Here is an 11,295-nt window from a genome sequence, read left to right as displayed (position 1 = left end):
ATTAAAAATGATACTAACAATTATGATAATTGCAATGATGATAAAAAATAACGATAAAAATATATAAAGATTTAAAAGTCTGACTTGCAATATTTTAATATTACGTATAATACGCATTCCGCAGTTCTGTGTTCCATTATTTCACTTTGTCCAATTGTTATCGTTTCATCAGAACAATTGTTGCATAACGATTTGTCTCTTCTGTCGGTCTCGTTGGGTTCTTACTTTAATCAGTGCGTTCTCCCGTGATATTTGGCTCAAAATATTTCTGGTTGGAAACCCAGGTAAAGGAGGGATATCATGACGGAGAGAATAGGAAAAAGGCATTAGTTACACCAGAGCTCTTAACTTAGCCCAAGTGAGTACGATAAACCGCTTGTTCCTTTGTGAGCGACATTAATCAAACCTTAATCGAAATTACATAATCTTTCCAGGGAATAATCTGTGACCTTGCTCAGTTAAACTTAATTTTTTGCCACAAAAAGTCATATTCGTACGTAAAGTCAAGGTTTAGAATGTCAGTATGCGAAATTTTACTCATAAACAGTAGCTTACGCGTAATGAGAGGTGAAGCGTGACACGGTGATTGTAATGTAAGCAGCCACAGTCTCTCCTGGCATCTGTGCCAGCAGGCCACTTTATCGTGGTTTAAAGGTCTTTGGAGAAGTCTCTTTGTCAAGTTCGTTGATCCAAAGGACCTTATATGCAAACCAGGACGGCGACTGCAACGAGAGCGTGGTGAAACAAAATATTTAACAAGCATAACAATAGCTCTATTCGTACGTTTTAAAATTTTGTACATATCCCAGTTTTATTCTGCGAAATAGCAACGTGAAATTCTAGAATATCGCATAATCCGAGAATAGGAACCTCGACAACAGATTGTTTAAGTTCCCTCTTGGAACTCAATAACACCCTGACCCAATGGCGTCCCACGAATCTCCGCTTTGAGTGTTTGTTTACTAAAGCGTTAATATTATTACGCCCTGATAGAATTTGAGGTGAAGAAAAAAAAATGACATTGTAGTCAGCTGTTAAGGCCTGCATGGCAATTTTTTTCACGTGCAAAATTCTGTTTGAGGAACTGCGGCTTTTAAAAAGGTTTTATTATCAGTTAAATGCGCATGGTGGCTGCCTAAGTTGAGTCTCACTTCGACGGTTTTTGACTTCAAATGGACAACAAATGTCTGAGAAAAATATCAGGGAAAGATATGGAATGATACGCTGATGCTGAGGTTGACTCAATGTAGACATACAGAACTGTCTGGTGTAAACTAGATAGCTTACAGAATGTTAAGGTGAATAGATCACTTGCGCATGCATCTCAAATTATTTAGTCCATTTTATGTCTGCTACTATTGTTTATGTGGTTGAAGTTGTTGTCGTTTTTGTTTGTTCACTCATGAGCTTGTTGTTTTCGTTTTTAACGAGCTCAAAAGTGTGCGCATTGGGAAAGAGGAAGATAGAATTTACTCACTGATAGGGTTGTCTACTTAATACAAATTATGGTTGATGTTTCACACATTATGCTAATTTGTTATGTTCAGTTAAAGCATGCACATTGCAATTAGCATAAAAATACCTAGAAATATTGGGATCCATGTTTATTTTCCTAATTTGTAACCACGCGTGGTCTTGAAATGTAATACCTGGCTACTTGGTAACCAAGCTTAAGCGTGGTCTTAAAAATATTAAAATTTGTTAAAAAAACGAGCTAGCGGTGTCTTAGTTGAAATTCCTACGTTTCTGGCAAAGTTTTTCTAAAACGCAGAGTCTAAAAAATGATTTTCTTATTTCATTTCTTTCTTATTTATTAAATTTTTTTTGTTCTTTTATTGCAGCATGATGCTTGATTCTCTTGCCTTATTACTATTCTCAAATAATGCCCGCATAATGTGGACGACCCTACTCACTGAGCTCTTTTAATTCAAGTACTCTTCAGTTTTGTCTCCTTTTATCGCCTTTTGTGTTGTATGACAAACTTTGGCCGTGATTCTTACGAGCCACCGTTCTTACACAAGCAATAATCCACAAGCGTAATTACTCTTTGTTGCCAGGTCTCTTGGCGTTCGCGCAATGTTTAAGCAGCCCGCTATACGCGTACCAAGTTTAGTGCGTCTCAGAGAAATAGCACAAGACACGGGATTGGATGTTCCTGAATCTGATCTTGGATCATACCAGAGTAAGTAATTAGTTTATCATTTAAACTTAGGAGAGTGTGAACGCAGAACTCGATACTCACAGGACGATCGGTTAATAGCAAATTAAAATAGAGACTTCTTTGACATGTTCCAAGAAACGGTAGTTACAATAATGATGTTTACGACGATAAAGATATAAACAAAGTTTATTGAAGCGAAGCGATTGGACATAGTAGAACTTGGAGATGAAATTTTGCGCAGCGAAGCGATAAAAACAGGCGGAGAAAACGACGTATAAAGCGGTATGAAGCGGTTACGAAAATTAGGAAGAAAATACAACGAAAAACTATAATTTAAAGGCGAAAAAGTACGGTCAACTTTGGAGAACAACTTTTCCATTAAAAGATGTGAAAGGTAAAAAGACATCCATATCTGCGTTACAAAAAGTACAAAGTTAGTACAAAAAAGAAAAAAAAAGCTACTGAGCAGCACAGAGAATGTTATCTTTGATTGAGAGCATTACAAAGAGTATTAACTTTGATTATACCATTTAAAGAGCTTGAGAAAATATGTCCGTTGTTTGGGCCACAGAAATTCGAAAATATCTATGTCAAGGAAACTCCGAAAGACATGAAGCGCAAAAGAAATTCACGAAAGGAAATGAAAAAGCCAACTACTTTGCAGGAACAGATAGGAAGCACGCGGCAAATGACAAAAATAATTAATTATATTGTGTCTTGTATTCTTTTCAAATTGCTGTATATGCCATTTTAACCAATTTTAAGTAATTTCTTCCCCTCTTTTCGGAGGATTTGTGAGGGACGAATTTTAACGAGATAATATAGTTTTTCTCTCATGGTATTGTTGATGTCTTCTAGAGGCCATTTCTACTATTCTGGCTGATACCTACCAACGGTTGTACGAGTTACCAGACCCCAAACTGCCAGTGAAATATCCACGGACACCAGGTTACAGACCATCACCAGAAGACAACCCTTACAATGCTTGGTTAGTAAAAATAAAAAAAGTTTTCTTCTAAACCTTTTGTTGAAATTGTCTACCTATATTTTTATTCATTTATTTTATTGTTATTATCATTATTAAGTTTATTATTTTGTAACGAACTTAAGAAATTAACGGCACTTTTGAAATTAAAAAAAAAAATGTTTCAACAGTTCTTCTGTCATCTTCAGTTCTGAATAATACGAAGTACAAAGTTGAATTTAAAGAGTGTAACAAAATGCTGATTGGACAAAACAAACAATACTAACAGAACAATTTATGCATCTACAAGGAAAGTTTTAAATTAACATGATAAAGTTGGTGATTAAGAGTAGGTTTCTCCCATTGAATGTGGATAGCTTCTTTTATTTCAAGTTGAAAACTTGTGGAAGCGTGATCTACGATGTTAAAACATTCATCAGAACAAAGAGTGCGACATTGTGGAGAATTTTTTAGATGTCTGAAAATGTGAGGGGCCCTTTCACTGACTCACGTACACGTATGGATGGATGTCGAGAGGTTTCGCCGACATAGCAGGCATTACAGCCCACACATAAAAACTTGTAGGCCTACACAATTTGTTCTGATGAAGTTATTTTCCAGCGACAGTTGTATGGAGTGCTGCAAGTGGTATATAGCTAGTGTCCTATCAGTTTACGTTATTGCCTTGCATAACATCCAGAGCCTGGCTTAATGATTTATCTGACTTGAAGTATCACTTCTCCTGAATGGTATCAATTCGTAGTAGGGTACTGATGCCCAAAAACCGCCCCTTCTCAACCCCATTCACCCTCTTCCCTTCACCCATCCGTTCAGTTCCATCATTGCTCTTATGGATGGAGACAAGCATCTCTCGCAAAAGAGGGAAGAGCACAAGGAAGTCAAACTCCAACCTTTGCATGCAGGGTACAACATACTAATCACAAGCAAACCGTTTTTTCCGAAGAGTAAGGAAAAAAGACTCCGCAATACCTTACCTTTACTCTTGCAGGTTCTGGCGCTGTAACATCCAAGGAGCATCAAGAGGTAAGCTTCACGGTAAAACAGTAGCCATCAAGGACAACACGTGTATTGCAGGACTTCCCCTTATGAACGGTTCCCAACTACTGGAAGGCTTTATCTCGGATACTGACGCAACAGTAGTGACCCGGATATTGGACGCCGGTGGACGCATTATCGGCAAGGCTGCCTGCGAGAATTTAAGTTATGACGCTGGAAGTTTTACTTCAGTAACAGGTCCAGTACTGAATCCATACAACTGTAAAAGAATGGCTTATGGTTCTTCATCTGGTTCGGCAGCTTTGGTGAGGTTCTAATCTAAAATCTGAAATTCGTTGATGAATGGAAAGTATGATTTTTAAGGGTCGGGCCTGACCATTAATCAGTGAAATCGGTGGATGTAGGTGACGTCGTCCCGTTGCACAGTCGTGCTAAGTTCCGTAGCACCAAGTGAATAATGGTGGTGTTGTCCCCAACTTGAAGGTGGGTCGCCCCCAACTTTTGATCTAAGTTTATTGAAGCGATTTTGAGGTTTAAAAGGTATGGCTCTTGCACGAGGGATATTTGTGCCAGGTTTTTAAGCAGTCTCAACATTGCGATCGTCGGTTGGTTGAAGGTTTTCACACTCGGGCAATTGAACCTATAAGCTTTAAAACTTTTGTCAAGATACATGAAAAACCTTAATAAAAGGTACTCCAATTGTGGGCGACGGAACCATGGGCGACCGTGCAACGGGGCAACGTCACCTGTTATTAAATCGATCATTACCCACCATTAGTAGCAGAGCCCGACTCCTGTTCCTGGACTCAAATAAATTATAAAGGCCGAATTTTGTTTTTGTTGTTTGTTTTGTTTATCTTTAGCAAGGTCAGGTTCCATGCTCTTAGAGCTCCAGTTTGTTTGTTGTTGTTGTTGCTTTTTTTTTTAATAAACCTTTGGTTTGGAACGAGTCAGAAAATCGATAAAGTTCACAGAAAATCCTAAAAGAATTAAAATGTAACAAACAAAACTGTTTATCTTGGTTTTACTTTTTTTGACAGGTTGCCGGTGGTCACGTGGATATGGCTTTAGGAGGAGATCAAGGGGGCTCCATTAGGATGCCTGCCGCCGCATGTGGAATTGTGGGTCTAAAACCCACCTACGGTTTAGTTCCATATACTGGGATCATGCAGATGGAATTTACACTGGATCATGTGGGACCAATGGCTAGGACAGTTTATGACACAGCTTTGATGTTGGAGGTAAGGATTTACGAAAAGACTTTTACTTTTCCTTTTCGTTTACATGAACACACTAGGGATAAGTGAATTTTTAAAGGGAATATCTTAACTTTATTTCCCCTGTCCATTTGTTTACGTTTAGGTGATTGCTGGGCTTGACGGAGACCTCGATCCCAGGCAGCCACGAGATTTGTACATCGATGAGACATACACTTCGAAGGTAACTGAAATATTCAAAACGTTTGCGTGATCGGTGTAAGAAGCAAAGCAGTGGTTAGAAATTCACCTTCTCTGCAAGTTAGTTGTTGATATCTTCTTTGACAAATCAATGATCGCGAGAGAGGGAGTATAAAGAGAACATCAAATATATATATATGTAATATTCAGAGAAATGCGCGCGCCGTGATTGGTCAGAAAGAGTTCATTATATTTCCATAAAGCATGCACCTTACGTCACACGAGTGCACTTTTGAGATATAATGCATGCAGCCAACGTCATCTATACGAGCGCGCGCAACTCGCTATCCATTTTATAATGGAAATAAAAAACCCTGTTCCTTGGGCATTGTTGAGTTTTATAAAATGATTCAAATAGTACGCGCGCTCTGATTGGCCATAAAACCATTTTACATGAGCGTATGTAAACACGGTTTTCGTTCCTCTTTCATTAGTTATTTTATAAAAGAAATGTAAAATGGTTTCCGTGTTTACATAGCTTGATGTAAACACGCGGGAGGTTGGGAGAACACGCGATAAGCGTAGGAAACCACGACGCACGACACATTTCTTCAATATAAGCACTTGGGAATTTTTAATAACACTCGAGAAGTGCTAGAAGCGCTCGCCTTCGGCTCGTGCATCTCCACACCTCTCTCGTGTTCTTAATAATTCCCGCGTGCTTATATAATTCAACAATGCACTCGGCGCGTTTTTTTGTCTTCAATATAGCACTTGACTTTATTTTGTAGTTATCAGGTGAAATTTCGCATCTTAAGCTCGGGATATTAAAGGAAGGGTTTGGGCTGTTCAGCTCAGAGCCTGACGTTGACAAGCTTGTGAGAAAAGCTGCTGACCATCTCGGAAGTGCATCGGGCGCAGTAGTAGAAGATGTGTCTGTGGCCATGCACTACGAAGGTAGACATGAATTTTTGTAAAAGTGTTATTTAAGTGGCGAGACAGTCACAGAGTAGTCAGTCAGTCAATAAAACTATTCATTGGTCAATCTGCTTGTCAGGCATGTTTAGCAGTTCTTTCCGTCATTCAACTAGTTGAAGATCTTCCATCCCTTTATTCTTTACGTTTTCATTTTTCCTTTCGTTCATTCTCACTTCTGTACCCAGGAGCAAGCATACTTCAAGGTATATGCGCAGAAGGGGTGACACGAGCGATCTTTGGGGCAGGTATGTTGCTATTTCGCTTTTAAGCGAAAAATTTTTTTCACTAACTCACGCCGCCAATATGTTCCCCGATGTTGCCCTCGCGCTCGGTTTGTAGGTTAGTTAGTATTCCTTGTTCTTAAGTGAAGTTTCCCTGACAGTAAGTTAGTTCCATTTTTACGAATTCCTGTCTGTCCTTTCTATGAATGACGAATGTGGATTATAAGGAAGGTCTTGCTCAGAAGTAACACTTTAAATTCAATCGACCTGTGCCGCAGAAACCAGAATAAACCTTAGTGATCATGGACCCAAATAGTTATGTCATTAGTGTTCGTGCAATCGTGTTGTGCAGAGTGCTTTTTGATGCGCCATCGTTTCCAAATGGGAACTGGTAAACCAGTGAGAACTCAAGTGAAACCATGTGAATCACCTGGAGCACGTGATTAAGGCGAGTGACCCTGTCTGTTTGATTGAGAGGTTAGCGTAAAGTTCTGTAGACCAATCACAACACGTTGAGAAGCTAAACAAGCAGAATCCTGTTTATTGTTTGTTTGTTTATTTGTTTCTTTTTTATCATCCGTTGAACATTACCTTTGTAAGGATAAACAAGAGGCGTTTTATGATCTTTTAGGGTTTGGAACAAGTTCAAAGATGTATTACGACAGAACGCTTCATGAGGCTTTTTCACGAGGCCTGAAGACACACCTGAACGATTTGCCAATCACCATCAAAAAAGACATTTTACTTGGACGCTTCCTTTTGACAGAATATAATGGAACTTTCTACAGCAAGTCGCAAAACTTGGGACGAGAATTGTGTAGAGCATACGACAAAGTTCTTGAAGATTATGATGTGTTGTTGATGCCAACGATTCCCAAAAAGGCACAGTCTTTCCCGCCTGTGAAACTATCAATTGCAGGTATGAAAGTTAATGAACGTAAGAATGGACAAATGGAAAATAAATTGATGCATAAAAATCTAAACAAAGAGAAAACACATCACACCTTACTCCTTTTACAATCAAATGCAAGCATTCATTTACTGATCTTTTTGTATTTTACTTTCACTTAAGTCATCCATTAAGCAATCATTGGCGATCCTTGCAATTTGTCCTTACAATCTGATTGCTCTCTGATTCAGTGATGCGATTTATTTACGACTCGTGTTGTTTTTTTGCTTTTCGGCACATTCTTTGCCCAGCCGACGAGAAGGCAGCGCTAAAACAAAACAAGCACTCAGATTTCAAAGCTAGCTTCGAATAACCAATGAAATTTTTAGGAAAATGAAAGACAATTTGAAAAAAGTCATTGAGTGGTGAATCTTGCAACTTTTGTCCCCAAAACTGTCCTTTTTTTTTTTTTAAACTCGTGAATTGCGCGCATGCGCAAAAGCGAGTTATAGATACGATGTGGGGAATGGCATTCGCTCGCTCGCTCGATTGGTCGATTCCTGTAAACTCTTTTTAGATTTTAGGCTTTTGAGTGCATTTGATAGTTTTTGGCGCGCAATAAACAGACGAAATGGCGACTTTTGTTGATAAGAATAGTGGTGGGGTGAAAAAGAAGCCAGTGATAATCTTAAAAGAGTTTTTTTTTTTCGTTTTAGTTTCAACAAGCGGCGCCAGCGACTGGCAGGCATGCAAGGATTCACACTGAAATAACAGAACAACCTTCGTTTTTCATAAAATTGTAATTTACAATCCTTGAACTTGAAAAAAATCCGAAGATTCACTGAAAATATCACTCACTGCGAAGCGCTCGGAGTTTACAGATGTTCAAAAGCTTTTTCTGTTATGGCGTGAGATTGACGACAAAATTGATCATTACGTTTCGTCGCGTGTGTTTTTCCTGTATGAAGCAACAAAAGATGCCGGTGACTGACGAAATTACAAGTTAACACGAAAATCAAATAACACCTAAACAAAAAATTTTAGCTACCGATTTTCAGTGAATTTTTAAAGAACAATTTTCTTTTAAGTTTCAAGACAATTTGAAGATTCAACATACATACAACGTACTAAAATGCGAAAGTTACGCACCACAAAATTGATAAATAGGCCTGAAATAAAATTCTATCTTGTTATTGATTATACGTTGCCTAGCAAGTGACTTAAATCTACCCAGGCGGAGATCCAAAATGACGGTGGGAGGCTTGGCTTAGTTATATCACTCAAAACTCGTTCCCGTTTGTCTCATTTGATAAAGAGGGAATCGTTAATGTTTTCATTAAGACAGCATTGCCTTGATTTTCTAATATTTACAACGAAAGACAGTAAATTTCACTCTTCACCCACATTTACTGCCAACCTTTTCTTTAGAACCAGAAACAAAAATGATAGACGTTTAAAACACATGACATCATCCACCTTGTCAAATGTAATAGCATGATCATTTCAATTGTAATGCCTTCTTATCCCAACGTTACTTTGTTTCTTTGCTACATTAGCGAACACTGAACTACTGCTCGTACTCTAGATATGACAATCAACCACAAAATTCCCTGAACCAGATAAAATTAAACATAATCTAAAAAATCATGTGTCAATTTACGAGTTTGCTCACAGAGCACTTTGATCGGTAAAAAAAAATGAATCAATCAAATTTCTCAGAATTCCGGTTCCGCTGACTTTATAAACCGCTTCAGTACTAGGCAAGCGAATGTCAGTTGAAATTCTAGTGGTACTTGATCAATAAATGTATGTTCTGAATAACTCCTATAATTAATAAAATTTGCAAATGCAAATGGTTGTAGCAAAAGGGTAATTGAACTTTGTGTGGTGTATAAACATTGGACAGAAATCATATCAAGAGAAAATAACCATAACCTCTTAATCAAACTTATGATTTCAAATCTTTTAAATCGTTCTTATGATTTCAAATCATGTGTATGGTTATGGACCAAATTGCTCTCCACTCAGTCCAATTATTATTACAAATAGAATCTGTAGCAGCAACCGAGATTTTTCCTATTATTTTCCACTCACTTTAATTGGTTACTCTATTATCTGCTGAGTAACATAGTCCAGTTTTTTTGGATGGCCGCTGTAACCGGCGCAGAGGCTGGTACTTCAGCTAAGCAATCGGCGTCAGTTTGGTGTTCAAAGGCTTGCCCGAGACAAAAACTATTAAAAATTTGTTGTTTTCGCAACCTATACTTCACTCTTAGTGATATATAATTTTCCATGTTTTCCTTCAAAGTAGCGCGTGGGGAACGATGTTTCCGGAAGGCACCCTATTTTGATGACAGTGACCTTAATTAGATTCTAGTTACAATCAAGGATTAACTAGACTCGTTCTCTTTCAGATTATTTGAGGAAAGTTTCTTACATTGGCCTAAACACTGCACCTTTCAATGTCACAGGACACCCAGCCCTGTCAATCAACGCCGGCTTCAGTGACGGCTTACCAGTTGGTATGATGATTGTGGGAAGAAAGTTTGACGAGGCCACTGTTCTGAACGTTGCCTACGCTTACGAGAAGATAAGGCACGCCGAAGATAATATATGCTTAACTGAATAAATGCATGGAATAGTCATTTTCTCGTAAGTCAGTTTGAGGATTTGCTCCTGTAAGACCACACGAACCTTTCCTATCCTATTTTGACTGGTCATTACTGTTAGCTGGAGTGATAAAGAAAAAGAGAATAATATGAATTTTTATGTCATCCATTGTCGTCTATGCCCAGGGGTGGGGAATTTTAACCTTGCTCTTCTTGGGTGGAGAATTTGACCCGGGAATGTTAAGTCTTTCTAGCGGAATAAACGTATGTTAACTTTTAACATGGAGGTGTTTAAAAGTGAAAAAATTTCTTTCGCGAGCAGATGGCTCAGTAGAAATGGTCTACAAGAAAGTCCCTGATACAAGTCATGCCTTTACAACAAAAATGACCATAAAATCCAACGCCTGGGTGGGGCATTTGAAGCCGATTTTGCCCCGGGGGCGAGAATCTTCACAAGTTCGGGGAGGGGGGGTGTTGGATCTTTGAATTGATCGACGCATTACTATAAAATAAACTTAAATTTCCTGTGATTTACCGTTGCAATAAACGATAGGTCTGACCAGCCAGGGTGTTTGTAGTAACCCACTTATGTTTTAAACTTCCATTGATGAGGCTGATGCGGTTCCTAAAACATAGTTATCGTGTATAGCATGCTCTAAAGCGTTTTAGTTGTGGAGCGGTTTACGTTTAATTGTCGAAAGTCACCCCTGATTGCATCGTAAGATAAGTTGATTTTGTAAACTGAATTGATAATTAAAATTGGCCACCGTAACGAGTTTGGAAATCCTTAACGGTGGCCAATTTAAATTAGCAACTCGGTTGTTAAATAGAGAATAACACATGGACGCGCGTAGATATGGAATTTCTCTTCGAGTGTTTACTCGATAGCTCACGAGTGAGATGTCGAGTTGAACACGAGAAGAGAAATTCTATATCTACAAGAAACCATGTATTATTTTGTTTATCATATAAACACAAGAGCCCTTAACTGTGCGTAAAAGCCGACTTCCTTTATGAATGATAATAAATGAATTGACAATCCCCGACTAACAATTGTAA

The 11,295-nt window shown here is 38.4% G+C and overlaps 1 protein-coding gene across 2 annotated transcripts; it reads left to right on the top strand.

Moving 5' to 3' along the window:
- The first annotated feature begins 175 nt into the window (after positions 1–175).
- On the top strand, positions 176–10,798 carry LOC149040177 (uncharacterized). 2 transcript variants are annotated; one of them, XM_089182671.1, is made up of 11 exons: positions 239–358; positions 1,842–1,931; positions 2,058–2,182; positions 3,020–3,149; positions 4,135–4,447; positions 5,183–5,383; positions 5,505–5,582; positions 6,331–6,496; positions 6,703–6,762; positions 7,370–7,657; positions 10,042–10,798. In XM_089182671.1, exons 3-11 carry the CDS (start codon positions 2,077–2,079, stop codon positions 10,254–10,256), a joined length of 1,557 nt encoding a protein of 518 aa, XP_089038797.1. In that variant the 5' UTR covers positions 239–358; positions 1,842–1,931; positions 2,058–2,076; the 3' UTR covers positions 10,257–10,798. The 2 variants fall into 2 exon arrangements, with proteins under 2 accessions (XP_089038796.1, XP_089038797.1); XM_089182670.1 differs by lacking the exon at positions 1,842–1,931 and having other exon boundaries at positions 176–358.
- The last annotated feature ends 497 nt before the right edge of the window (positions 10,799–11,295 follow it).

This window comes from Pocillopora damicornis, chromosome 9 (assembly GCF_964200805.1).
Source record: "Pocillopora damicornis chromosome 9, jaPocDami1.2, whole genome shotgun sequence".
NCBI lineage: Eukaryota > Metazoa > Cnidaria > Anthozoa > Scleractinia > Pocilloporidae > Pocillopora > Pocillopora damicornis.
This window is presented reverse-complemented; position numbering and strand designations above follow the sequence as displayed.

Excerpts from the sequence above, each read along its gene's own strand:
- LOC149040177 (XM_089182670.1), top strand. The coding sequence starts at position 2,077 with ATGTTTAAGCAGCCCGCTATACGCGTACCAAGTTTAGTGCGTCTCAGA. Across the intron at positions 5,384-5,504 it reads ACACAGCTTTGATGTTGGAG|GTGATTGCTGGGCTTGACGG; the intron begins GTAAGGATTTAC and ends GTTTACGTTTAG. Across the intron at positions 6,497-6,702 it reads TGTGGCCATGCACTACGAAG|GAGCAAGCATACTTCAAGGT; the intron begins GTAGACATGAAT and ends TTCTGTACCCAG.